The sequence below is a fragment of the Cyanistes caeruleus genome, chromosome 25, assembly GCF_971803275.1.
Source record: "Cyanistes caeruleus chromosome 25, bCyaCae1.hap1.1, whole genome shotgun sequence".
NCBI classification, from domain to species: domain Eukaryota; kingdom Metazoa; phylum Chordata; class Aves; order Passeriformes; family Paridae; genus Cyanistes; species Cyanistes caeruleus.
The window spans coordinates 4944295-4972006 of record NC_141725.1 but is presented as its reverse complement, the minus strand read 5'-3'; the positions used below and the strand labels follow the sequence as shown (position 1 = coordinate 4972006).

General features: G+C 46.4%; 2 protein-coding genes across 17 annotated transcripts; one reads left to right on the top strand and one right to left on the bottom strand.

The window, feature by feature from the left end:
* Window positions 1–19571, bottom strand: SUGP2 (SURP and G-patch domain containing 2). Of its 5 annotated transcripts, none has more exons than XR_015279246.1 (12): window positions 19346–19571; window positions 18771–18952; window positions 16184–17785; window positions 14241–14358; window positions 13149–13618; window positions 11990–12101; window positions 10403–10653; window positions 10169–10283; window positions 8453–8517; window positions 6714–6850; window positions 4606–4726; window positions 1–1688 (listed from the first exon to the last, which is right to left on the bottom strand). XR_015279246.1 is itself a non-coding variant. In XM_086863085.1 (11 exons), exons 1-10 carry the CDS (start codon window positions 19498–19500, stop codon window positions 4606–4608), a joined length of 3447 nt encoding a protein of 1148 aa, XP_086719211.1. In that variant the 3' UTR covers window positions 1–1688. The 5 variants fall into 5 exon arrangements, 3 of the variants coding, with proteins under 3 accessions (XP_086719211.1, XP_086719210.1, XP_086719212.1); XR_015279245.1 differs by having other exon boundaries at window positions 19232–19382; XM_086863085.1 differs by having other exon boundaries at window positions 10169–10653; window positions 19346–19500.
* On the top strand, window positions 18937–27603 carry ARMC6 (armadillo repeat containing 6). 12 transcript variants are annotated; one of them, XM_086863093.1, is made up of 8 exons: window positions 18937–19363; window positions 20121–20274; window positions 20699–20781; window positions 21434–22004; window positions 22479–22624; window positions 23140–23271; window positions 23909–24046; window positions 26409–27603. In XM_086863093.1, the coding sequence occupies exons 2-8, from the start codon at window positions 20154–20156 to the stop codon at window positions 26619–26621; spliced, it is 1404 nt and encodes a 467-aa protein (XP_086719219.1). In that variant the 5' UTR covers window positions 18937–19363; window positions 20121–20153; the 3' UTR covers window positions 26622–27603. The 12 variants fall into 12 exon arrangements, 11 of the variants coding, with proteins under 11 accessions (XP_086719219.1, XP_086719217.1, XP_086719221.1 ...); XM_086863091.1 differs by having other exon boundaries at window positions 19014–19363; window positions 20118–20274; XM_086863095.1 differs by having other exon boundaries at window positions 19239–19363; window positions 20017–20274.
* Window positions 27604–27712: the final 109 nt, after the last annotated feature.

Here is a 27712-nt window from a genome sequence, read left to right as displayed (position 1 = left end):
TAAAAGATAAAACCAGTTTTTATTTGGGATTGAAAGCAGAGTGGGATGTCAAGAAGGAAAAAAAAAATATATTTTATATTGATTTTGGGAAATAAATAAATCTTCACGCTGCAGGGTCTTGTAAAAAATTAAAATAAACCCAAAATACATAAAAAACTACCCAAAAACCAAAAAAAAATCCCAAAATAAATAGGAAAAAATTATTTCACACCAAAAAAATAAAAAAAAAAACCCTCAAAATAATTTGGATTTAAAGGCAAGAGGAAACCAGGGAGGGTTAAATTAAAAAAAATTGAAAATAAAATTAAAATTTGTTCCTGGGGGTGAAAGGGGAGCTCTGGGGCACAGAGGTGTTGTGGGGGTGGATTTGATGCACCAAAAACAAGCAGTTTGGTGAGTTAAAAAAGGAAAAAAAAAGGAAAAATGGACATTTCTGGTGCACTGAAAAATGAGAAAAAAAGGGAAAAATGCACCAGGTTTTTGTTGCATTGAAAAAGGAAAAGAAAAAGGAAAAAATGCACATTTTTGGTGCAAAAAAAAGGAAAAAATGCACATTTTTGGTGCAAAAAAAAGGGAAAAATGCACATTTTTGGTGCAAAAAAAAGGAAAATGCACATTTTTGGTGCAAAAAAAGGGAAATGCACATTTTTGGTGCAAAAAAAAGGGAAAATGCACATTTTTGGTGCATTAAAAAAGGGAAAATGCACATTTTTGGTGCAAAAAAAAGGGAAAATGCACATTTTTGGTGCAAAAAAAAGGGGAAATGCACATTTTTGGTACAAAAAAAAGGGGAAATGCACATTTTTGGTGCAAAAAAAAGGGGAAATGCACATTTTTAGTGCAAAAAAAAGGAAAATGCACATTTTTGGTGCAAAAAAAAAGGAAAATGCACATTTTTGGTGCAAAAAAAAGGGGAAATGCACATTTTTGGTGCAAAAAAAAGGGAAATGCACATTTTTGGTGCATTAAAAAAGAAAAAAAAGGGGAAAAAAATACAAATGAGGGGAAAAATAGGAAAAAGCCCCAGGTTTTTGGTGCATTTAAAGGAAAATCAGGAGTGGTTTATGAGAGCACAGAAAAGGAGCTCCCTTCCCTCAGGTGGAGAAAATGAAAAATTGCAGGAGATTTGAAGATTTACCCCAAAAATTGATCCTTGAAATGTGAATTTTGGCAAAAAAAAATGGGGATTGCAGCAGATCCTTGGTTGGAGAAAGGATCAGAGCCAGGCTAAGCACGGGCGTTAATTCTGAATTTTGGTGAGGAATCCCATCCCAAAAACCAGATTTTTTTGGTTTTGGACCCCAAAAATCCTGCTGTGTGGTCACAGGAATCCCAAAAAACAACCAAAAAAAATTTATTTAATTTAAGGAAAATTGGAAAATAAATGCATATCTCGTACAAATGGCCAAAATCACAAGTGGAAAAATAAGGAATGGAAACGTCACAGGAACCAGAAATGCGGCTACGCTGAGGTTGGAGGTTTCTACTCGCACTAAAATGGGGGGAAAATGTTCATTTTTGTTCGTTTTTGTTCGTTTTTGTTCTGCTCTTGGGATGGGAAGTTGCTGCTCCTGCAGGGAAAGGAGGGAATTCCGGGTGGAGCCGAGGAAAATCCGACCAAAAGCAGCAGAGACACCACGGGAGGGAGGGGAATGGGCAGCCGAGCTGGGGGTCTTCATGGAAGAGAGCTGGAGAGGAGGGAGAGAGAGAAAAGGGGGAAAAGGGGGGAAATATGGGGGGAAAAGGGGAAAAAAAGGGAAAATGGGGAAAAAGGGGGAAAATGGGGGGAAAATGGGGAGAAAATGGGGGGAAAAGGGGAGAAAAGGGGAGAAAAGGGTGGGGAAGGGGGGAAAAAAGTACAAAATGAAAAGAAAAAGGGGAGAAAAAGAGGAGAGAAAGAGGAGAGAAAGAGGAGAGAAAGGGGAAAAAAGGGGGAGAATGGGGAAAAAAGGGGGAAAAGGGGGGAAAATGGGGAAAAAGAGGGAAAAAGGGGAGAAAAGGGTGGGGAAGGGGGGAAAAAAGTACAAAATGAGAAGAAAAAGGGGAGAAAAAGAGGAGAAAAGGAGGAGGAAAAAAAGGAGTGAAAGAGGAGAAAAAGAGGAGAAAAGGGGGGAAAAGGGGAAAAAAGGGGGAAAAATGGGGAAAAAGGGGGGAAATGGGGGGAAAATGGTGGGGAAGGGGGGAAAAAAGTACAAAATGAAAAGAAAAAGAGGAGAAAAAGAGGAGAAAAGGAGGAGGAAAAAAAGGAGAAAAAGGAGGAAAAATAGGAGGAAAAGAGGAGAAAAAGAGGAGAAAAAGGGGAGAAAAAGAGGAGGAAAAGGAGGAAAAATAGGAGGAAAAGAGGAGAAAAAGGAGAAAAAGGGGGGAAAAGGGGAAAAAAGGGGGAAAATGGGGAAAAAAGGGGGAAAATGGGGAGAAAGGGGGGAAAAGGGGGGAAAAGGGGAGAAAAGGGTGGGGAAGGGGGGAAAAAAGTACAAAATGAGAAGAAAAAGAGGAGAAAAAGAGGAGGAAAAAAAGGAGAAAAAGGAGGAAAAATAGGAGGAAAAGAGGAGAAAAAGAGGAGAAAAAGGGGAGAAAAAGAGGAGAAAAGGGGGGAAAAGGGGAAAAAAGGGGGAAAAAAGGGGGAAAATGGGGAAAAGGGGAAAAAAGGGGGGGGAAAGGGGGAGAAAAGGGTGGGGAAGGGGGAAAAAAGTACAAAATGAGAAGAAAAGGGAGAAAAAGGGGAGAAAAAGAGGAGAAAAAGAGGAGAAAAGGGGGGAAAAGGGGAAAAAAGGGGGGAAAAGGGGGAAAAAGGGGGAAAATGGGGAAAAAAGGGGGGAAAATGGGGGGAAAGGGTGGGGGAGGGGGGAAAAAAGTACAAAATGAGAAGAAAAAGGGGAGAAAAAGGGGAGAAAAAGAGAAAAAGGGGAGAAAAAGAGAAAAAGGGGAGAAAAGGGGGAGAAAAGGGGAAAAAAGGGGAAAAAAGGGGGAAAATGGGGGAAAATGGGGGGAAAATGGGGGGAAAGGGGAAAAAAGGGGGGGAAAAATGGGGAGAAAAGGGTGGGGAAGGGGGGAAAAAGTACAAAATGAGAAGAAAAAGAGGAGAAAAAGGGGAGAAAAAGAGAAAAAGGGGAGAAAAAGGGGAGAAAAAGGGGAGAAAAAGAGGAGAAAAAGAGGAGAAAAAGAGGAGAAAAAGAGAAAAAGGGGAGAAAAGGGGGGAAAAGGGGGGAAAATGGGGAAAATATGGGGAAAAAGGGAGAAAAGGGTGGGGAAGGGGGGAAAAAAGTACAAAATGAGGAGAAAAAGAGGAGAAAAAGGGGAGAAAAAGAGAAAAAGGGGAGAAAAAGAGGAGAAAAAGGGGAGAAAAAGAGAAAAAGGGGAGAAAAAGAGGAGAAAAAGAGGAGAAAAGGGGGAAAAAGGGGGGGAAAGGAGAAGAGAAAGGAGAACAAAAGGAGAAGAAAATGAGGAGGAAAAGGAGAAGAAAAGGAGAAAAAGGAGAAAAAGAAGAGGAAAAGAGAAAAGAGAGAAAACAGGATTAAAAATGGAGAAAAAAAGAGAAAAAAGGGAGAAAAGGGGGAGAAAAAGGGAGAAAGGAGAAGAAAAAGGAGAAGAAAAAGGAGAAGAGGAAAAGAAAGAAAACAGGATTTAAAAAGGAAAAAAAAAAAAGGAGAAAAAAAAGAGAAAAGAGATAAAAAAAGTGGGAAAAGACAGAGAAAATAGGGAGAAAAAGAGGGAGAAAATCCAGATAAAGAAGCAGAAAAAATAAGAAAGCAGAAAGAAACAAAGAAGTTTGTGAACTTCCAGCAGGGCAAAGCGCTCAATAAATGTTTTTTGTTTCTAAATATTGGTGAATTTGGCAGAGGTGCCTGAAAAATCAGGTCCAAAGTGATATTTAGGGGAGGTGAGAGCAGAAAAATCAGGAATTTCAGGAATTCCAAAGGTGCTGTGAGGGAGGTTGGGCACCAGGAAAGGCTCCTGAGGCTCAAGATTGGATTAAAACTTGAAATTCAATTAAAAATTTGAATTAAATATCTGAATTAAACATCTGAATTAAAAGTAAAAATCTGAATTAAATCCATTTTCCTGGAGTTTCACCCCCTGAGATTGAGGAGCAGCAAATGGGGTCAAAAAACAGAAAAACTTGGGGGAAATTCAGATTTTGGGGTCACTCAGCACCTCCAGAGTCTCAAAATCAATAAAAACTTGGGGAAAATTCAGATTTTTGGGGTCACTCATCTCAAAATCAATAAAAACTTGGGGAAAATTCAGATTTTGGGGTCACTCATCTCAAAATCAATAAAAACTTGGGGGAAAATTCAGATTTTGGGGTCACTCAGCACCTCCAGAGTCTCAAAATCAAGAAAATTTGGGGGAAAATTCAGATTTTGGGGTCACTCAGCACCTCCAGAGTCTCAAAATCAATAAAAACTTGGGGAAAATTCAGATTTTTGGGGTCACTCATCTCAAAATCAATAAAAATTTGGGGGAAATTCAGATTTTGGGGTCACTCAGCACCTCCAGGGCACCTCTGGATGCTCAGAAAACACAAGAACTTCCAAAAAATCCCCGGGAAAATTCAGATTTTTGAGGTGAAATGGAATTTTGCAGCCTGATTTTGGCACTTACCTATTTATTTGCCCTTTTCTGTCGGTACATTTGGATCATTCTCTGCCGGAAAATATCAAAAGCATCTTCTTGATTTTCTTCCCCTGCCACTCCCAAACCTTCCCCAGCAGAAGTTGCACCCCTGGGGAGGAAAATTTAATAATTAGAACACCCTGAAATGCCAAAAATCTGATTTATTTTTTTTTTTTCATGAATTTTGCATCATTTGGTGCCTGGTAAAGTGAATTATTTTTAATTTTGCCCCAATTTTTCCCATTAAAAGGTGAATTCCCAGCTGGAAAATGGGATTTTGGAGGGGGGGAAAATCAGGTGGGAGAGGAAATTTTGGAAGGGGTTTTAAGTTTAGGTTTGGTTTTCTGGTTTCCCTATTAAAACCTTTTGTTTTCTCCTAATAAAAACTTCTATTTTTCCTTATTAAAATCTTTATTTCTCCTGACAAAATCTTTTATTTTCCCCCATTAAAACCTCTTATTTTCCCATATTAAAATCCTTTATTTTCCCCATTAAACTCCCTACTAAAACCCCTTTATTCCCCCATTAAAACCCCTATATATCCCAAATAAAAACCCCTTATTTCCCCTACTAAAACCCCTTTATTCCCCCAATAAAAACCCCTATATATTCCAAATAAAAACCTCTATATCCCCCCATTAAAAACCCCTTTATTCCCCATTAAAAACCCCTTATTTCCCCCATTAACCCCTTTTATTTTCCTCATTAAAAATCCCTATATCCCCCAATAAAAACCTGTTATTTCCCCAATAAAAATTCCTATATATCCCAATAAAACCCCCTATATCTCCCCATTAAAACCCCTTTATCCCCCCATTTAAACCCCTATATATCCCAATAAAAATCCCTATATATCCCACAACAAAAACCCCTTATTTCCCCCATTAAAACCCCTATAATCCCCCATTAACCCCTTTTATTTTCCCCATTAAAAACCCCTATACCCCCCAATAAAAACCTGTTATTTCCCCTACTAAAACCCCTATATCCCCCAATAAAAACCCTTATATATCCCCAATAAAAGCCCTATATATCCCAATAAAAACCCCTATAATCCCCCAATAAAAACCCTTATATATCCCAAATAAAAACCCCTATATACCCCAATAAAAACCCCTATAATCCCCCAATAAAAACTTGTTATCCCCCCAATAAAAACCCCTCTATCCCCCCATTAAAAACCCCTTTATCCCCCCATTTAAACCCCTATAATCCCCCAATAAAAACCCCTATAATCCCCCAATAAAAACCTGTTATCCCCCCAATAAAAACCCCTCTATCCCAATAAAAACCCCTTTATCCCCCCATTTAAACCCCTATAATCCCCCAACAAAAATCTGTTATCCCCCCAATAAAAACCCCTATATCTCCCCATTAAAAACCCCTTTATCCCCCCATTTAAACCCCTATAATCCCCCAATAAAAACCCCTATAATCCCCCAATAAAAACCCCTATATACCCCAATAAAAACCCCTATAATCCCCCAATAAAAACCTGTTATCCCCCCAATAAAAACCCTTCTATCCCCCCAATAAAAACCCCTTTATTCCCCCATTTAAATCCCTATAATCCCCCAATAAAAACCCCTATAATCCCCCAATAAAAACGTGTTATCCCCCCAATAAAAACCCCTCTATCCCCCCATTTAAACCCCTCTATCCCCCCATTTAAACCCCTATATCTCCCCATTAAAACCCCTTTATTCCCCCATTTAAACTCCTATAATCCCCCAATAAAAACCCCTCTATCCCCCCATTAAAACCCCTTTATCCCCCCATTTAAACCCCTATATCCCCCCATTTAAACCCCTTTATCCCCCCATTTAAACCCCTTTATCCCCCCATTTAAACCCCTATATCCCCCCATTTAAACCCCTTTATCCCCCCATTTAAACCCCTATAATCCCCCAATAAAAACCCCTATAATCCCCCAATAAAAACCCCTCTATCCCCCCATTTAAACCCCTATATCCCCCCAATAAAAACCCCTCTATCCCCCCAATAAAAACCCCTCTATCCCCCCATTTAAACCCCTTTATCCCCCCATGTAACCCCCTCATTCCCCCGCTATCCCCCCCGTTCCCGGGGGTCCTTACACGTGCACGGGCTCGCGGATTCCCCGGCCCCTGGAGCCCAGCCCGTGCCCCTCCTGCCAGCCCATCCTCTGCAACATCTGGAACCCCACGTTCCTGGGGCTCAGCTTCTTCTGCGAGAATTCCAGATCCTTCGGCTTCTGCGGGAATAAAATCCGGGAATTCCTCAGGGAGGGAGCGGGGCTGGGGAAACGGGGGGGGGAATCAGAGGTCTGGGGGGTGAAAATTGGATTTTTTTCCTTAAATTTTTGGTTTTTAAAGGAGATTTTTAAAGGAATTTCCCACTTTTTAAGGAGTTTTTTTTAAAGGAATTTCCATCTTTATAAGAAGTTTTTTAAGGAATTTATTTTTTTGTTTTTTAAGGGATTTTAAAGGGTTTTTTAAAAGGAATTTCCCACTTTTTAAGGAGATTTTTAATGGAATTTCCTTTTTTTTTTTAAGAAATTTTAAAGGGTTTTTTTTAAAGGAATTTCCTCCTTTTTAAGGAGTTTTTTTAAAGGAATTTCCCTCTTTATAAGAAATTTTTAAAGGAATTTCCTTTTTTGTTTTTTAAGGAATTTTAAAGGGTTTTTTAAAAGGAATTTCCTACTTTTTAAGGAGATTTTTAAAGGAATTTCCCACTTTTGAAGGAGTTTTTTTAAAGGAATTTCCATCTTTATAAGAAGTTTTTAAAGGAATTTCCTCCTTTTTAAGGAGTTTTTTAAAGGAATTTCCTTCTTTTTAAGGAGATTTTTAAAGGAATTTCCTTTTTTGTTTTTTAAGGGATTTTAAAGGGTTTTTTTTAAAGGAATTTTCCACTTTTTAAGGGTTTTTTTTTAAAGGAATTTCCATCTTTATAAGAAGTTTTTAAAGGAATTTCTTTTTTTGTTTTTTAAGGGATTTTAAAGGGTTTTTTAAAAGGAATTTCCTACTTTTTAAGGAGATTTTTAAAGGAATTTCCCACTTTTGAAGGAGTTTTTTTTAAAGGAATTTCCATCTTTATAAGAAGTTTTTAAAGGAATTTCTTTTTTTGTTTTTTAAGGGATTTTAAAGGGTTTTTTTTAAAGGAATTTCCTTATTTTGAAGGAGTTTTTTTAAAGGAATTTCCTCCTTTTTAAGGAGATTTTTAATGGAATTTCCTTTTTTTTGTTTTTTAAGAAATTTTAAAGGGGTTTTTTTAAAGGAATTTCCCACTTTTTAAGGAGATTTTTAAAGGAATTTCCTCCTTTTTAAGGAGTTTTTTTAAAGGAATTTCCTTTTTTGTTTTTTAAGGGATTTTAAAGGGTTTTTTTTAAAGGAATTTCCCACTCTTTAAGGAGTTTTTTAAAGGAATTTTGTTTTTTTTAAAGGAATTCCCTTATTTTCAAGGAGTTTTTAAAATGAATTCCCTTCTTTTCAAGGAGTTTTTAAAAGGAATTTCATTTTTTAAAGGAATTTCCTTCTTTTCAAGACGTTTTTTTAAAAGGAATTCCCTGATTTTCAAGGATTTTTTAAAGGGAACATCCTTCTTTTAAAACAATTTTTACAGGAATTCCCTTCTTTTCAAGGAACTTTAAAGATTTCCTTTAAAAAATTCCTGCAGAAAAAGATCCCTTTAAATAAAAAATCCTTGAAAAAAAAAATTCCTTAAAAGGTGAAATTCCTTTAAAAAAAAAAAATCCTTTAAAAAAAGGCGATTTCTTGGAAATTCTGATTTTTTTTTTTTCCCCTGAAAATGTCTCATTTATAATTTGATTTTTGTGGCAGAAATGTGAATTTTTTACCTTTTTCTTCTTCGTGACAGGGCAGCCCCGAGGTCTGTCATAAGCAATCCTGACAGGCTCATGCACTGCAAGGCAAACAAACACAAAATTCAGCTGGAAATTTAAATTATTTCAAACAAAGAACTCCAAAAAATCCATATTTTCAAGCTTAACTCAACCCCTGGACCTGGAACAGAAGCAATAAGAAGAATTAGAACAAGAAAAAAATCAGAATTAATTAAAAAAATTCAATTTATACTCTGAGAATATTGGAAGATGTTTGATATGAACTTTGCTGTTGGCCCAGAACACAAATGATTTGTTCAGCTTCTCCTTTTGGCTGCCTCAAACATTTAAAGTCAATTTTGTGTTCGTTTTTGTATGGAAAAATGCCATTTTTAAAGCAAGAAAACACCTAAAAAAATCAGCATTTTTGCCCAAATCCCCTTTTATTTTATATATAAAAGTGAAATATCTCAGTGTTCACCCAACTTTGGGGTCAATTCAGCTTCTCCTTTGCCACTTGAATGAAGATTTAAAGTCAATTTTGTGCTCAGTTTTGTATGAAAAAACACCTAAAAAAATCAGGATTTTTGCCCAAATCCTCTTTTATTTTATTATAAAAGTGAAATATCTCAATGTCCACCCACCTTTGGGCTCCTGAATTTAGTTCCTCCTTTGCCACTTGAATGAAGATTTAAAGTCAATTTTGTGCTCGCTTTAATATAAAAAAATGCCATTTTTAAAGTAAAAAACGCCTAAAAAATCAGGATTTTTGCCCAAATCCTCTTTTTTTCTATACAAAACTGAACGATTTCGATGTGCACCCACCTTTGGGCTCCTCTATCAGGCAGATCCTTTTGGAAGCCGGGATCATCCCCACTTTCAGGGACTTGCTGCTGAATTTTGTATTAAAGAAATGCCATTTCTTAAAGAAAACACCTGAAAAATCAGGATTTTTGCCCAAATCCTCTTCTATTTTAATACAAAAGTGAAATATCTCAATGTCCACCCACCTTTGGGCTCCTCAATTCAGCTTCTCCTTTGCCACTTGAATGAAGATTTAAAGTCAATTTTATTCTCACTTTAGTATGAAAAAATGCCATTTTTAAAGCAAGAAAACACCTAAAAAATCAGGATTTTTGCCCAAATCCCCATTTATTTTATATATAAAAGTGAAATGTCTCAATGTCCACCCACCTTTGGGCTCCTCTATCAGGCAGATCCTTTGCCATTTAAATGAAGATTTAAAGTCAATTTTATTCTCACTTTAGTATGAAAAAATGCCATTTTTAAGCGAAAAACGCCTGAAAAATCAGGATTTTTGCCCAAATCTCTTCTATTTTAACACCAAACTGAACCATTTTGATGTGCACCCACCTTTGGGCTCCTCTATCAGGCAGATCCTTTTGGAAGCCGGGATCATCCCCACTTTCAGGGACTTGCTGCTGAATTTTGTATTAAAGAAATGCCATTTCTTAAAGAAAACACCTGAAAAATCAGGATTTTTGCCCAAATCTCTTCTATTTTAACACCAAACTGAACCATTTTGATGTGCACCCACCTTTGGGCTCCTTTATCAGGCAGATCCTTTGCCACTTGATTTGAAGTCAATTTTATTCTCATTTTAGTATAAAAAATGCCATTTTTTAAGCGAAAAATGCCTGAAAAATCGGGATTTTTGCCCAAATCTCTCCTATTTTAACACCAAACTGAACGATTTTGATGTGCACCCACCTTTGGGCTCCTCTATCAGGCAGATCCTTTTGGAAGCCGGGATCATCCCCACTTTCAGGGACTTGCTGCTGACTCTTTTGCGGGGGAATCGCGCGCCGGGGGCCGGGTTCGGTGCCTGTGTCGACAGATTTGGGACAGCAGCATCAGAGGGGCTGGAGAGCTGCATTTCACCTCCTGAAATCTCCTCTCCTGCTCTGGAAAGCAAATCTTCCTCTAGGTTTGTCACCCTTCTACCTGCTGCCACGTCCTCCTCATCCTCCTCATCCTCCTCCTCCTCGTCCCCCAGAGGTTGGGAGGTTTCAAACTCAGCTTCATCCTCTTCTTCTTCTTCTTCTTCCTCTTCCTCGTCTTCGGAGACCTCCAGGGGTTTTGGGGTGGTTTTGGTGCTGTCTGAGGCCTCGGGGCTGAAGCTGATGGAGGGGCAGAGCTCGTAAACCTTCATCCGGTAAAATCTGAACGCGGAGCTGCTCTGGTCCTGCAGGAACCTGGGGTGAGGAAGGTTGGAAATGGAAAAGAAATGAATTAAAATGTAGGGGAATGAAGGTGAGAAGGCCAGGGGATTGAGGTGAAAGTTTAGGGAGGGTAAAGGTGGGAAGTCTGGTGAAAACGAGGTTGAAAATGGTGGTTTTTTTCAAAATCCTGGTTTGAAGGTAAGGTTAAAAATTTAGGGGAAATGAGGTTGAAAATTCAGGTTGAACTGGGGTCAAAAATTCAGGGGAAATTAAGGTCAAAAATCCAGGTAAAACTGGGGTCAAAAATTCAGGGGGCACGAGGTCAAAAATCCAGGTAAAACTGGGGTCAAAAATTCAGGGGAAATGAGGTCGAAAATTCAGGTTAAACTGGGGTCAAAAATTCAGGGGAAACAAGGTCAAAAGTCCTGAAAATGAAGGTAAAAAATTCAGGGGAAATGAGGTTAAAGATCCAGATCCAAGGGAAACTGGGGTCAAAAATTCAGGGGAAATTAAGGTCAAAAATCCAGGTAAAACTGGGGTCAAAAATTCAGGGGAAACGAGGTCAAAAGTCCTGAAAATTAAGGTAAAAAATTCAGGGGAAATGAGGTCGAAAATTCAGGTTAAACTGGGGTCAAAAATTCAGGGGAAATTAAGGTCAAAAATCCAGGTAAAACTGGGGTCAAAAATTCAGGGGAAACGAGGTCAAAAATCCTGGAAATTAAGGTAAAAAATTCAGGGGAAATGAGGTCAAAACTCCAGGGGAAATGGGGTCAAAAATCCAGGTTAAACTGGGGTAAAAAATTAAGGGGAAATGAGGTCAAAAATCCAGGGAAATTAAGGTAAAAAATCCTGGAAATTAAGGTAAAAAATCCAGGTAAAACTGGGGTCAAAAATCCAGGGAAATTAAGGTCAGAAATCCAGGGAAATCAAGGTCAAAAAAAGAGATTTTTTTCTTCAGCTGGAATGATGTAGGATATTAGGAATAAATCTCAGGTTGATTTTGGAGCGGTGTTTTTTTTGGGGGAGAAATGAGGGATTCCATTCCTATCACCAGCAATTTTCCCTTTCAGCAGGGATTTGGGAATTTTCCCTTCCCAAATTCTTCTGGGAATGAATTAATTCATTGGGAAGAACGAATTAATTGGAATCACCTTGAAAATGTCGCTGTTGCAGGGTTCTGGTTGATGATTAAAATCAAAAAGAAATCAATATATCTACATATAATTGGTATTTTTTTCTCTGAGATATTTCAGATATTCACCATTAATGGAAGTACAGGGAGAATTGCCCCAAATCCTCTGTTCCTAAACACAGAAAAACCAGAGATTTCAGCAAAAATGGGAGGAAAAAAGAAGGATTTGGGACTCACCAGAGGTCGGGGTTATCTGCACTGTTGTCAATGCTGAATTGCTCAATTTCTGGTCCTACCTGAGCCACAAACTTGGCGAGTTTCTCTGCAGTTTCCATGGTTTTGGCATCCACTGCAAGGAGAAAAAAATGTTCTGTTGGGAAAGGTCAGTGCAGCTGAGAACCACTCACTTCATAAACAGAGAATAAAAGAAATCGTGTTTGGGGTTTGCCAGCAGAAATCCTTTTTTTTTTGTGGATTGCAGAAGTTTGATTTTCCTGGACACAATTTATAATTTCAAATCTAATTGGGGTTTCCAGCAGGAATTCTTTTTGTGGATAACTGCACAGCAGGAGATGTTTGATTTTTCTGGACACAATTTAAAATATCAAACTTAACTGGGGTTTTCCAGCAGAAATCCTTTCTTGTGGATTGCAGAAATTTTGATTTCTGTGGACACAATTTAAAATTTCAAACCTGAGTTTTCCAGCAGAAATTCTTTTTGTGGATTGCAGAAGTTTGGTTTTCCTGGACACAATTAAAAATTTCAAATCTAATTGTGGTTTCCAGCAGAAATTCTTTTTTGTGGATTGCAGAAGTTTAATTTTCCTGGACACAATTTAAAATAAAAAATCTAAGTGGGTTTTCCAGCAGGAATTCTTTTTGTGGATTGCAGAAGTTTGGTTTTCCTGGACACAATTTAAAATATCAAACTTAACTGGGGTTTTCCAGCAGAAATCCTTTCTTGTGGATTGCAGAAATTTTGATTTCTGTGGACACAATTTAAAATTTCAAACCTGAGTTTTCCAGCAGAAATTCTTTTTGTGGATTGCAGAAGTTTGATTTCTGTGGACACAATTTAAAATTTCAAACCTGAGTTTTCCAGCAGGAATTCTTTTTGTGGATTGCACAAGTTTGATTTCTGTGGACACAATTTAAAATTTCAAACCTGAGGTTTTCCAGCAGAAATTCTTTTTGTGGATTGCAGAAATTTGATTTCTGTGGACACAATTTAAAATTTCAAACCAAACTGGGCTTTCCAGCAGGAATTTTTTGTGGACAACCGCACAACAGGATAAATTTAATTTTCCTGAACACAAAACTTCAAACCCAACCCCACATTTCCTTTCTGCCCTGCTTGCATCCCTAACCCCAAATCTAACCCCAAGCCCTCACTCACCATCGGGAAACTGAGAGCCCAGGGCTGGGAGGAGCTCTGCTGATGCTGAGAATTCCTCGGGATGTGTTTTTTGCTCCGCAGGCACCGGGATCTCGGAGCTGCTGGCGCCTGGGGCGGCCGAGGTGACGTCCAGGGCAGGGATCTGCTGAGGATCTTCCAGGGAAATCTTCCCCTGCCCTGAACCTGGAAGATTTTTGTCCTGGTGCTTCAGCACCGTCCCAGCTGACAGCACAGTCTGAGTGCCCGTGGTTCTCCTCACCTTCCTGGCTCTGCTGGCGCGGAGAGGGAGAATTCCAGGTTTTTTTTTCCTTTTGAAAAGCTTCCTTTTGATGCTGGCGACTCTCCTGGCATAAAGCATGGCCCGGAGGGACTCTGGGGCAGCTCCTTCCCCAGCCAGGCTCCTCCTCTGCACCTCTGACAGCCTCAGCCTGTAATATTTGTACTCCAGGCTCTCCTCGTCGGACAGGAACCTGAAAAACAGGGAAAAGAAAGGGAAGATCAGCTGAAAAATCTTCATTTTTTTAAAGTAAAAGCCCCTCAGCAATCCAGTTTTGGTTTGTTTTTTCTTTACCCCAGGTGTTTAGAGTGAGGCAAAGCAGGTTTTTCTGGGAATAACAAGCAGCAAGGAAAGTGTGCCAAGGAAATGAATAATTGAGAGGTTTGACGGGAATCGTTTGGGTAATTAATCAGCTCACACACCAAGAGGTGCTGTCACACACCTGGAGGTGTCTCAGCTCCCCATTTCCCAAGGTTTTCCCTGGAATTCGAAATCCTCTTACCTTGCTGGATGTCTCCAACCACCTGAATTTGCTCCTAAAATGCAATTTCCTTTTAACACCTTGGATTTGGATCGACAAAGAGCCATTATTGGCACATCAAAAGCAGCAACACAAACACCAGGATCACTTCCAGGGACAGCAGGGATAATTAACTCCAGGAAAACATTCCCCCCACCACCCCCCAATAAAAAACAAAAAAAACAAAAAAAAGATGATTAAATACACAACAGGCTTTGATCTTTCCCACTGAGTGAAAGGCTGAAGTTTTAATTACAGCCACTCCAAATATCTCACCCGGTTCCCACACACCCACCAAAATTCGGGAGAGTTCTTCTGAGCGTTCCTGTCTTTGGCAGACAAAGTTCCTGACACGATGCTGGTCACCAGCTGCTCAATTGTGTCCAAAACTTTCCTGTCAGCTCGTTGGGGGGCTGTGGGGAGAAATAAAAAACAATCAAAAACCTGCTCGTTGTTTTATTCTCATCAGCAGAGCAGCGAGATGTTGGAATTTTTATTTATTTTATTTATTTCTGTATTTTCACATGGTTTGGTATTTTGCAGTTTTCCCAGGTGTTTGCGGGGAACAGAACCCCAGGATGGGTGGGATGGGATATTTGGAGATCCCAAATCCAAGCTGGAGCAGGTGACACAGAAATGGGGTTGGGATGTCCCCAGATGAAGGTTCAGGTTCCATCCCACAGCTTGGCCACTTCCATGGAAAAACCAAAAAATCTTCCTGAAATGGAGGTGGAACTCGTTGTGCTTTGGTTTCCCTTGTCCTGGCACTGGGAAGAGCCTGGCACCACCCTCTGGACACTTTTTGGGGATATTTGTGTGGATTTTGGGGATCCCCTCTCAGCCTTTCCTTCTCCAGACCCCAGATAATTTCTGGAGCCTCTCCTGGTGCTCCTGGAGCCCAGAACTGGACATTCCAGAGGGAGAGGAGAGGGGCATGATCCCCTCCCTGAAAATTTCCCTTCCTGATGGAAATGCTCTTCCCAAAGCACCCACACTTTTCCAGTGCATCCATCCCAAACTAAAACAAATCAGGGAAAACGCTAAATTTTAACTGAGACCCTGCACCTGCTCATTATTAAAAAACACCCTGGTCTGAAAAATACATCCATGGCCATGCTGGGCAAGTGAAATCATCCTTAAAAAGGCAATTTCTTCCTGCAGCAAAAGGATTTTGTGGAAAATCAGCTTATTTGAACGCTGCTCCAAAGGGCTGAGTGACAAATTTCCAACCATTCACCCCAAAACCCCCCTGAGGCTCGGTGAGGGAAAATCCAGGATGAATTAGGGAAAATCCAGGATGTTTTAGGCAGGAGGAATCACTGGCCCAACTCAGTGATGGGATATGAACACCTCCAAAGGAATGGAGATGATTAAAGCGGTGATGGTGATGTCTCCATATTTGCATATATGCAAATATTTCCTCTGTAATCAAGCCAGTCCCAGGTTGGTCCCTGCCTTGAGGTGAAAATCTTGGATTTAAGGTTTAAACAGGTGCCAGAAAGAGAAGGAAGGGCACGATTTCACCACAGGAACTCCAACAGACTCCCTGCTCCAGACATGGGTGGGATTCTCCCGGAATTCCCTCCCTGTCCCAGCTCTGATTTGGATCCATCTGGAATTCCCTCCCTGCTCCAGCCCTGGCTGGGATTTACCTGGAATTCCCTCCCTGCTCCAGCTCTGATTTGGATTCTCCTGGAATTCCCTCCCTGCTCCAGCTCTGGCTGGGATTTACCTGGAATTCCCTCCCTGCTCCAGCTCTGATTTGGATTCTCCTGGAATTCCCTCCCTGCTCCAGCCCTGGCTGGGATTTAGGATTTACCTGGAATTCCCTCCCTGTCCCAGCTCTGATTTGGATTCTCCTGGAATTCCCTCCCTGCTCCAGCCCTGGCTGGGATTTAGGATTTACCTGGAATTCCCTCCCTGCTCCAGCCCTGGCTGGGATTTAGGATTTACCTGGAATTCTCTCCCTGCTCCAGCCCTGGCTGGGATTTACCTGGAATTCCCTCCCTGCTCCAGCTCTGATTTGGATTCTCCTGGAATTCCCTCCCTGCTCCAGCCCTGGCTGGGATTTACTTGGAATTCCCTCCCTGCCTCACCTCTGACTTGGATTCTCCTGGAATTCCCTCCCTGCCCCAGCCATGAGTGGGATTCACCTGGAATTCCCAGGGTCAGGAATTCCTGACCTAAGGATGAAACACATCCTGCAGAGCACCTCCCTGCCCTCTCCCTCCCCGTTACCTTTGGTGTCGGGCGAGGCTGCTTTGAGCTGCTCCGTGGGTTCCGCCTCGGCTCTCTTCATCTGGATGGGGTATCCGCTCTTCTCCAGCCAAGCCTTCAGATTCTCAATGTACTCCCTCCCAAACAGCGTGGAATCATCGAAATTCGGGAAGGACGTCGGCGCCGGAGCCATCTCCTGGAGCCCCACAGCCTCCAGGATTTTCTCCTGCCTGAAAACAGAGGCCAGAGCAAAGGTCTGGCCCAGCAGAGCCAGGGATTTTCGGCAGAGGGACACGGTGGTCTCGAAGGCGTTGGCCATTTCCCTGGGATTGCCGAAGCCGTTGGTTTTAATGCTCAGCTCGTAGGCGTTGCAGGCCATCAGCAGCGGCGTCACCCCCTTGAGGAGGCGGTCCTGGAGCCTCATGATGTATTTATCGAAAGGTTTGATGATCTCGAAGAAGCAATTCTTGGTTTTCACCGCCCCCTTGTCCAGCAGCATGTTCAAAAACTCGTTGTCCACCTTGGGGGTTTTCAGGGCGGCGTGCTGCAAGCTCTTGATGGTGAAGAAGCAATAATCTCTGTGCTCTGGCCTCAGGGAGCACTTGAAGGAGGCCAGCATTTTGGCACAGGTCTCAGTCTCCAGCTCGAAGAGGGCCCCGAAGAGGCGCGAGAACTCGGCGTCGTTCTTGACGGCGTGGAACCCGGCCCACTTGATGATCTCGATGCCGAAGGTGGAGAAAATGTCAGATTTATCCACCAGGTCGAAGTTGAGGTTCCTGAAGACGTGGGCGGGCTTTGGCAGCCTGAGGATGGGTCTCTGGGCTGCCAGAGGGTGTGGGGGCAGCTTGGGGTTGGGGCGCTGCTGGAGGGGCACCGGCCTCTGGTTGGGGCGCTCGGCGACTTCCAGAGGCTGATCCAGAGCTTTGGGATCCAGGCCCGGTTTCTTCACGTTCCACTTCTTCAGGGGGCTTTTGACGTCTCCTTTGAACACTTTGGGTTTCACCACCCCCCTGGTCAGGCGCTTCCCCCTCAGGACTCTCCCCCTGCCCACGGCTCCCCTGCGCAGCGGCGGCCGGAACTCGCTGTCCGGCGCCCCGAACTCCGCCTCGTACTCCTGATTTTCCACGCCGCCGTACTCCTCCTCCATCAGCCCGGGAGACCTGAAATCCCCTAAAATATCCGAGGAGCCAAACTCGGCTTCGTGCGGCCCGCTGCCTTCCCAGGAATCCGAGGGGCCGTAATCCTGCCCGTAATCCCGCTCCCGCCCGTATTCCCGGTTCTGCTGTCCGTACTCCCGGTTGTGAGGAGCGGGGTGGTGCCCGTATTCCCTGTTTGGGGCAGCTGCACGCCCAAATTCCCGGTTTTGGGGAGCGGGGCGCCCGTAATCCCGGCCGAATTCCCGCTCCCGGGGCGCGGGGCGGGCGAATTGTTCGTGGAAATAATTCTCCTTGCGGAGCAGGGGGCTGGCGGGTCTGTAGGAAGGGCCGGGATAGTTTTCCCCGGGATAATCTTCCCTGGGATAATCTTCCCTGGGATCCTCGCTCCAGTCCTCGTGCTGGGAGTTGGCGTGAGGGAACCTCCCGTCGCCGTGGAAGCGAGGCCGGGGCAGCGGCCTGGAGTGAGCTGGGAAAACCAAACATTTAGAGGTTTAAAAGAATCAAAATGTCAAAATTTCTGAAGGAAATCCACGTATCTGATTTCAGGATATTCCCAATCCCATATTCCAATCCCTACATGCACTGAGGAGCTCAAGTTCTCCTCTAAATCAAATTTTTCTTTGCTCAAGTCTTGATCTTCCACTGGCGTTCCCGAGGCATAAAAAACATCAAAACTCTGAATTTTCAGCTTTCCCAGAATTCAAATTGTCAAAAACCACCAGGACCACCAACTCCAAGGTTTGGCCAATCCTCACCTTGTCACCCAGACCAGAATTCCCAGGAAAAATTCCACAGCTGGACAGAAACTCGTATCTTCTACAAACTCAACCACAATCATCTCATTATTGCAGGAAATTCTAGCATTTCTCATTATCCAAGATCCTCGTTCCCCAATCCCAGAAGTTTAATTCAGAAAGTAAAGAATGGAAGTGTGTAATATGAATTATTTCTTCAGGGCTCATACAACTCTGAAAATAACAGATTGCATTTTAAAGCTCTCCTATGAACGTCCACCCCTGTGAATGTAATCCAAGTGTCTCGCTGGACATTTTATATCCCAAATTTAAGAGGTAAAATAATTTGGGGACCACGTTTTGCGTTATGTTCATGAGGTCAATGCCCCGCTTTGAGCTTTTTTTCCCCCTAAAATAACACCAAACACAAAGACCCAAAGGCTTCCAGTGCACTCCTACATTTATTTAACTTATCAGCCATCACCAGAATTCCATCCTGCAGCAACATCCCTGGAGACCTGGCTGAAATCGGACCCACTCTCTGATGCTGAACAGCATTCCTTTGTCTGAATTCCCATTTTTTTTCCCCCCTTCACGGTGTCGGTCCTTCCCCAGCTGTTCGCCTCTTCCATAAAAATGGATGTGGAAAAACACCAGCACAAGGCAAATAAATGGCAGGCGACGCGAGGCTGCCGCCGACATCCCGCTCCTCCCTACCTTTGAAATGATGGATGGAGCCCCCCGCGGCATCGCCCCGCTCCATGCGGTACCGTTTAACTTTGTCCTGCACCACGGCCTCGAACGTCTCGCGGGTGATCCTCCGAGAGGCCATTTTCCCCTCACGACGCCCGGGGCACGGCACGGCACGGCCTGACGCGGGCCCGGGGTCCCGCCGCGGCCTGAGGGGAGGCGCAGCCTGAGGGGAGCCTCACGCTTCCCCGCCGCCACCCGCGCAGCGCCGGGAGGAGGAGCCGGAGCCCGAGCCCGAGCCCGGACCGCCCTCACCGAGGCGGCCCCGGCCCCGCCGCCTCCCGCCACACCGGGAGCTCCCGGTGGCCACGCCCTCCTCGCCGGTAGCCACGCCCCTCCCGCCGCTCCCGGGCCTCACGGAGACCGCGGCTGGTCACGCCCCCTTTTAGGCCACGCCCCCAAAGCGAGCTAATCACCCCCGCCCTCACATTGGCCGCGCCCCACGCGCCTTAACCACGCCCCCCGGGCCCCGCCGCGCCTGCGCTACGCGGAGCCGCCTCATCCCCTGCAGGCGGGCGGAGCGGGCGCGGGGCGGTACTAACGGTGCGGGCGCGCTGCCGGTAAGCGGGACGGGAGCGAGGGGAGCGGCCCGCGGCCTCCCGCTCGGAGGGAGCAGCCGCTGCCCTGAGGGCGCGCCCGGGCACGCTGCGAGTACCGCGCGTGCGTGGGAGCGGCCGGGCGCGGGAGCGCTGCGCATGCGCGCTGCGGCGCCCCGCGCTCTTTTTCGTTCGGCGTGAGCGCGAACGGCGCGAATTTGGGCAGCGGCGCATGCGCACGGGGGGCGGGGCTCGCCTACGGCGGCCGAGTGGAGCCGTTCCGCCCTCGCCTTTTGTCCGGCGGGGGCGGCCGGCGGGAGCCCAGGTGGGTTGTGAGGGGGAGCGGGGCCGTGGGTGCGCCCCGGAGCTCTCCCAGCACCGCCGCCTTCCTTCGGGGCCTCTTCTTGCCGCTGGGAGCTGCGGGGTGCGGTCCCGCAGGCTGGCGGGGCCTGCTGAGGGGGTGTGGGATGCGCCGGGGCCCGGGGGAAGCGGGGCAGGACGGGCTGAGGGCCCAGGGCCGTTACCGAGCAGTGAGAGCCTTGTCACGGTGACAGACCCTGAAACCCCATGGAAATCCTGTAATGCTGCTGAAATGTCTCCTTATCCCTCTGAATTTCCATATTTTCTCCATGAAGTAAAAAGCCGGCCATGCCTTTGTCTGTATGTTTTTGATTCAGAGTTCCCAGCTTTTGTCTTGAGGAGGAACGAGCCCCTTGCTTTGTTTCTGGTTGGCACGAGGAGGTTTTGCACCAAAATTAGCTGCGTTCTCTCTGAACAGCAGAACACGGCGGAGCTTCCATCCCATCCCGGGAAAATGGGGTCCAAGCAGATCGCCCAGGAAACGTTTGACGATGCGGTGCAGGAGAACATCACCGAGTTTGAGATGGATCCGGAGGAGGCCGTGAGAGAAGCCGTGCTGCAGTTCGAGTCCCAAGGTATCGGACGTGTTCTGCAGCTCGGGTTGTTTCGGGCTGGGGTTTTACAAATCCCAAGGTTTAAAAGAATCCTGCGGCATTGGAAAGGAGCCTTTGTGAGGTGGAACAGGGACACCATTAATACTGACCTGGTTTTGTGGATTAATTATGACTGCAGAACTGCTTAGAGGGAAGCTGGAGGGCAAAATTTGGTCAGTGAAATGAAATTCCTTCTCTTTTTTCTCCTCAACTGACATCAAGCTTTGTTCCAGGCTGAATTTGACCTTACAGTCAGAATTGAACATTTCAGCGTCTTTACAACAATTTCATCTTTGTTCTCTGTGGTTAACTTGGCAGCTTTTCCCTAGAACTGGAACTAATACCGTTTATTTGACTCTAATTGTCCTGGAACCAATATTAAACTCGGTTTTATTTCCCCTTTTAGGCGTGGACCTGAGCAATATCGTGAAAGCTGTGCGACCTCCTGCCTCTGAGAACGGGCAGAGACAAAAGCATCAAATCCTGCTGGTAGGAGCACAAGTTTGTGCTGTCTCCTAAGGATCAGGGTTATATAACAGCAATATAAGTACTAGGCCAGCTTCTGCCCCTGCCCCATTTCTCTGGGAGCTCTTCAAGCAGTTAATCCCATTTATTCTGCAAATATAAAAATTCCAAGAGCTCCTTGCGCTTTTCAGGGAGGGAATCTGTGTAAGGGAGGGAGGGAATGGCTTCAAGGTGTGCCAGGGGAGGCTCAGCTGGGCCATCAGGAGGGATTTCCTCATGGAAAAGGTGCTCAGGGGCTGCCCAGGGGAGGTTTGGGGTCTCCATCCCTGGAGGGAATGGCAGGATGTGGCACTCAGTGCTCTGGTGACAAGGTGGGGATCAGTTCCACTCATCCCAGGTTGCTGCATGCCCTTGTCCAACCTGGCTGTGGACGCTTGCAGAGCTGGAATGTGCTGGCTGGGCCCAGTTCAGCTGGTACTGCTCAGACTGGTGCCCAGTTGAGGAGTGACAGAGGTGGCACAGGGACCTCCCTGCCCTTCCGAGGGTTCCACCAAACCCAAACGCCGCTCTCCAGCACTCCCATAACACCAAACCGGCTTTTCAGCAGAAAAATAAACAGATTGCTGTCACTCCTGCACGATTGAGGTGCAGAACTAACCCTTGGTGTGTCCCTCAGACCCTGGACTCCCTGGGCAGAGCCGTGGCCGAGCCGGACGTGGCCGAGCTGCCCGAGCAGCTCTCGGCGCTGGCGGCGCAGTGCAAGGAGCAGCTGGCCTTCCGCTACCTGGCCGGCCAGAACGGCGCCTACCCCGTGGTGTTCTCCGCCTGCCAGCTGGCTGCAGGAGACAGGGATTTACTGCTCCAAGCCTTCTCCACGCTCTCCGCCCTGCTGGATGGGCAGCCAGACCTGCTGGATGCCGCCGGGCAGGAGCTGCTGCTGCAGAGCCTGCGGGAGCGGCGGGAGGACGCGGAGATGACGCTGGCCGGGATCCGCTGCGTCCGGCACGCCTGCCTCAAGCACGAGCAGAACAGGCAGGACTTTGTCAAGGGTGGGATCCTCCCTCTGCTCACTGGAGCCATCATCCAGCACGGGGACAGCGCTGACGTGGTCAGGACGGCGGCCTCGGCCCTCAGGGTGATGACGTTCGACGATGACATCCGCGTGCCCTTCGGTCACGCCCACGATCACGCCAAGATGATTGTCCTGGAGAACGATGGCTTGAGGGTCCTCATTGAAGCTGCAAAAGGTGAAATGAACCCCGGGGATGTTGATTCTAATGGGGAATCATTAGGAAATCACCTGGGATTTCTTTCATTGTCTTGGGAATCACTTGTGATTTCTGCTCTCATGGTCTGGTTTCTTCTCGTTGTCAAAACTTGAGGTGACTCAGGAATTTGTCACTCAAATGTGGTTTAATTCTGTCAATGAAATGTGCCCTGAGAGAGCTTAAAAGTGCCACTGTGTGCTGTTGCTAACCTGTGGAGCAGCCAGATTACCAGAGCAGTTTTTCACTGAATTTAGGAAGTATTTGACAATTTTAGGGGCCTGTTGTCTCTGCTGAGGCCCAGAGAAGACATCGTGATTCTGGCCAGGAGCAGAGCGAGCAGGTGTCACCTCTCCTGCTTTAATAAAATGAAATCCACTATTTCCTATTTAATGAATCAAAGCAAACCACCCTTAATTATGTTAATTAACTCCATCCCTCCTCTCTCCTGCGCAGCCTTCACGGATGACTTGGGGGTTCTCAGCGAGCTCTGTGCCACCCTCTCTCGCCTCTCGGTCAGGAACGAGTTCTGCCAGGAAATTGTGGACCTGGGGGGATTAAATTTCATGGTGACTCTGCTGGCTGACTGCATGGAGCACCCGGTGAGCAACGGGAATGTTTTGGGCATGGATTGGAGGGAGCATCTCACCCCGAGGAATGAGGTTCATTTTAATGAGCCTGCACAATATTTTAGGTGTAATTAGGGTTGAAACCCCTCTGATCCCTTTTCACAGCCATAGATGGGGAATTAAATGCTCTGCAGGTGAAATTTGTGAGCTTCTCGCTCAGAGTTGTTCCTGTGGCCTCCACCCTCCACCAGCAGAGCTCTGCCTGCTCCCAGAAAAGCTGAATGTTTGGTTTTCCACCATTCCAGTCAGAAGAGATTTGGGAGGATTTAGATGCTCAAGTCCCAGAGGTTGATGTCTGATTTATTTAATGATTTATTTAACGATGGCCTGGCCGAGGTTTTCAAAGTCCCTCGCGCAGCAAGGAAGTGACCGAGCGTGGAGTTTTTACAGCTGATAATTCCCAAGGGATGGGGGATGCTGTGGTTTGCTTTCCAAACCCTCCAAACTCTCCCTGCTGCTTTCTGAGCTGGTTTTTCTCCCCGGGGCAGGACGTGGTGAAGCAGGTGCTCAGCGCCATCCGCGCCGTGGCCGGCAACGACGACGTCAAGGACGCCATCGTGGACGCCGGGGCCACCGACCTCATCGTGCTGGCCATCAGCCAGCACCTGGCCAACCCTCAGGTAGCCTCCAGGGGCTTGGGAATTCCCTCTGGGGTGGGGATGAAGCTCAGGGGCTTGGGAATTCCCTCTGGGGTGGGGATGGAGCTCAGGGGCTTGGGAATTCCCTCTGGGGTGGGGATGGAGCTCAGGGGCTTGGGAATTCCCTCTGAGATGGGGATGGAGCTCAGGGGCTTGGGAATTCCCTCTGGGGTGGGGATGGAGCTCAGGGGCTTGGGAATTCCCTCTGGGGTGGGAATGGAGCTCAGGGGCTTGGGAATTCCCTCTGGGATGGGGATGGAGATCAGCTGGAGCTGCAGGATGTGTGTTCACGCCGAGCAATGGATAAACCTTGAACGCTCGGCTCTAGAGCGGATATTTGTGTGAATTTAGGGCTTTTCCCGCCACGGATTGTTTTGTTTTTCTAATTCCTGAATCTGATGGGTAGTGGGGATAGTGTGTGTGCAAAAACCCAGAACCAGAAAGGTTGGAAACACCTCTAAAGATCATTATTTCGGTTTATGTGCCAGAGCATCAAGCGAGAAACCTCAAAACGACAAAAAACAGCTCCAAAACGGTCAGGAAAGGGAAACACCCCCACTTTTATTCCCACACAAGCCCCGTTTGCAGGCGGTGAGCGTGCTGCCCCGTGTGTTTGCAGATCTGTGAGCAGGGCTGCGCTGCCCTGTGCGTGCTGGCCCTGCGCAAGCCCGAGAACTGCAGCGTCATCATGGAGGGCGGCGGGGCCTTGGCAGCTCTGCAGGCCATGAAGGCTCACCCACGGGAGGTGGCTGTCCAGGTACGCCCCCCACAGCACCTGCTGGCTTGGTTTTGGCTCTGGGAATTTGTTTCTTTGGGTTTTTTTTTCTTCTTTACTCATCAAATTCTGTCAGGTTTTGAGAAGGTGGTGGCGCGGTGCGGCCCCCGCTGTGTTTGTGAGGTTGATCTGCTCAGGGTAAAACTTAATTTAGGTTTACAAGTCCACCTGAATGCGGGTTCTTAAAGCTGTGGAATGCCACAGTCCTCTTCCAGGCATTCCTTTTCCAGCTGGGAAGAGCAGAATGAGGATGGGCTCTCTCCATCCTGTGCCATCCATTCTCCAGAGACAGATAAACCACCTGCATGGCAAGAAGATTGCCTCTGGTTTCTCCTGCAAGGTTTCAGCAGCTTCTGTGTCCACTTTTGTGCTTTCCAGAGCTTTAAAAAATCGAAAATACTTCTTAAAGGAGTAGTTCAAGTGCCTGGAACAGCATGGGAGGGGTGGGAAGGTGGGGCTGCTGCACTGGAGAATTTTTAATGTTATTTAAAAATTAATTGGTATTGCCTGGCTGGTGTTGGAGATTTGCACAGAGCTCTGGTTGTCTAAACTTCAGCAGGGAATCCATGAGATCATCCATGGATTTTATTCCTCCAGGGAACAGTTGGTTGCTCTCTGCAGTATCTCACATTTGGGTTTCTCTTAAGAAATACTTCTCCTTCCTATAAAGGAAATATTCTTTAGCTGATCTGTTTTCTCCCTGCCAAAACCTTTTATAGCGTGCTTTCCTCAAAATCCACTGATCCCTGTGCTTCACTCAAACCCAGTGATCCCTGTTTCCTCCTAAATCCACTGATCCCTGTTTCCTCCCAAACCCACTGATCCCTGTGCTTCTTCCCAGATCCACTGATCCCTGTGCTTCCCTCAAAACCCAGTGATCCCTGTGCCTCCCTCGAAATCCACTGATCTCTGTTCCCTCCCAAATCCACTGATCCTTTTCCTCCCAAATCCATTGATTTCTGTTTCCTCCCAAATCCACTGATCCCTGTGCTTCTTCCCAAATCCACTGATCCCTGTTTCCTCCCAAGCCCACTGATCCCTGTGCTTCCCTCCCAAATCCACTGACCCCTGTTTCCCTCAAAACCCAGGTATTCCTGTTTCTTCCCAAATCCACTGATCCTTGTGCCTCCCTCAAAATCCACTGATTCTTGCTTTCTTCCCAGATCCACCGATTCCTGTTTCCTCCCAAATCCACTGATTCCTGTTTCCTCCCAAATCCACCAATTCCTGTGCTTTCCTCAAAACCCACTGATCCCTGTCTCTTCCCAAACCCACTGACCCCTGTGTTTCCTCCCAAACCCACTGACCCCTGTGCTTTCCTCCAAACCCACTGACCCCTGTGTTTCCTCCCAAACCCACTGACCCCTGTGTTTCCTCCCAAATCTACTGATCCCTGTTTCCTCCCAAACCCACTGACCCCTGTACTTTCCTCCCAAACCCACTGACCCCTGTGCTTCCCTCAAAACCCACTGATCCCTGTTCCCTCCCAAGTCCACTGATCCTTTTCCTCCCAAATCCTTTGATTTCTGTTTCCTCCCAAATCCACTGATCCCTGTGCTTCCTTCCCAAATCCACTGATCCCTGTTTCTTCCAAAATCCACTGATCCCTGTTTCCTTCCAAATCCACTGATCCCTGTGCTTCCCTCAAAACCCAGTGATTCCTGTGCTTTCCTCAAAACCCAAATCCACTGATCCCTGTGCTTCCCTCAAAATCCACTGATTCCTGTGCTTCACTCAAACCCAGTGATCCCTGTTTCCTCCCAAATCCACTGATCCCTGTGCTTCCTTCCCAAATCCACTGACCCCTGTTTCCCTCAAAACCCAGGTATTCCTGTTTATTCCCAAATCCACTGATCCTTGTGCCTCCCTCAAAATCCACTGATTCTTGTTTTCTTCCCAGATCCACTGATTCCTGTTTCCTCCCAAATCCACTGATTCCTGTTTCCTCCCAAATCCACTGATTCCTGTTTCCTCCCAAATCCACCAATTCCTGTGCTTCCCTCTAAACCCACTGACCCCTGTCTCTTCCCAAACCCACCGACCCCTGTGTTTCCTCCCAAACCCACTGACCCCTGTGTTTCCTCCCAAACCCACTGACCCCTGTGTTTCCTCCCAAACCCACTGACCCCTGTGTTTCCTCCCAAACCCACCGACCCCTGTGTTTCCTCCCAAACCCACTGACCCCTGTGTTTCCTCCAAACCCACCGACCCCTGTGTTTCCTCCCAAACCCACTGACCCCTGTGTTTCCTCCCAAACCCACTGACCCCTGTGTTTCCTCCAAACCCACTGACCCCTGTGCTTTCCTCCCAAACCCACTGACGCTGTGCTCGCCCTTGTCCCCAGAAACAGGCCTGCATGCTGATCCGCAACCTGGTGTCCCGCAGCCGGGACTTTTCCCAGCCCATCCTGGAGATGGGAGCCGAGAACCTGATCACGGAGGCTCGGGCCGCGCACAGGGACTGCGACGACGTGGCCAGGGCTGCCCTCAGGGACCTGGGCTGCAAGGTGGAGCTGCGGGAGCTGTGGACGGGCCAGAAGGGGAGCCTGGCTCAGTGAATCCTCGTTTCACCAAGCTGGGAAGATCCAAGGCGTTCTCTGCCCCACCCGGAATCCCGTGGGAAGAGCGACCGGCGTGGAATATCCGAAGCTTGAGAGGCTCGGGAAGCTGCAGGGAACGGGTTTTTTTTTTCCCCCCCTCGGGAGCTCCAGCTGAAATGGCTTTCTGCATCCACAGGCTGCAAAATCAACTCTGTGTAGTGGTCATTGCCTGGATCATCTCACGGCTGAGGATGATCTGCTCCCCCCGGCATCCCCGGCGTGCAGGACGGGGCTGTTCCCCCTGCTCTGATCCCCGCGGTGGCAGCAGCAGCAGCGGCTCTCTCCTCCTGCCCAGAGTTTGGCTGCTGGTTCCCAGTTTGTCACCCTGCTCAGGGGCTGGATGAGGAGGAATCCCAGCGTTTGTGAATGTGCTCTCTCTGTTCCTTTGTTCTTTTACTGCTCACCCCACTCTTGTGTCGCTGCTTTCTTTGGGATTTTGTTTTTTCCCCCACCGGCGTAACGTTTGAAACGTGAAAAAAACACACACACAAAAAAAAAAAACAAAGTAAGGATTTGGGATAATGTCCAAAGGAACTGTTGGCATCCAGGAGGAAAGTTCATGTTCTCCCTCGGTGAGAGGAGCAGGGCAGGGACTGGCAGTGGGGGTGGGAATTCCAAAGTGGGGCCAAGCTGGCTGTGGTTCCACACTGCAGGAAGCGCTGGGAATCCCAGGCCTTGTCAACTCCTAGCACTTCCCTGGATCCAGGAATGCTTTAATTGTAGTGAAGAGGCCAAGAACCTCACGGACTGAGGCAAAACTGTGGATTTTTGGGCAAAGCAGGCCCCAGAAAAGGCTCTGAAGTCTCAGCTAAAGGCTTTTGTGCCAGCCCTGCTCTGGTGCTGAGCCTTCCTTCTGCGCCGCCGCTGTTTTTGTGAGTGGATGTTTTTAAATGTGATATTCTCTGTAGAAATGGTGACCTTATAAAACATACAAACCTTCCAGGGCTGGTTGGCTCTTTGTGGAGCCTTTTGAATTATTTTTTTGTGGCAGGAAAAAGCAAGGTGGTGCTGAGTTTGTGAGTACAAACCTCCTGCAGCCCCGCCGCTGT

Bases quoted from the DNA above. Each gene is read 5' to 3' on its own strand.
- SUGP2 (XM_086863085.1), bottom strand. From the start codon at position 19,500: ATGCGCAGCGCTCCCGCGCCCGGCCGCTCCCACGCACGCGCGGTACTC. The intron at 17,786-18,770 runs GTAGGGAGGAGC...TGGTTTTCCCAG, and splicing joins CTCCATCCATCATTTCAAAG to CTCACTCCAGGCCGCTGCCC. The intron at 4,727-6,713 runs GTAAGGACCCCC...TTTCCTCCCCAG, and splicing joins ATCCGCGAGCCCGTGCACGT to GGGTGCAACTTCTGCTGGGG.
- ARMC6 (XM_086863088.1), top strand. From the start codon at position 19,572: ATGCGCACGGGGGGCGGGGCTCGCCTACGGCGGCCGAGTGGAGCCGTT. The intron at 20,782-21,433 runs GTAGGAGCACAA...TGTGTCCCTCAG, and splicing joins AAAAGCATCAAATCCTGCTG to ACCCTGGACTCCCTGGGCAG. The intron at 23,272-23,908 runs GTAGCCTCCAGG...GTGTGTTTGCAG, and splicing joins AGCACCTGGCCAACCCTCAG to ATCTGTGAGCAGGGCTGCGC.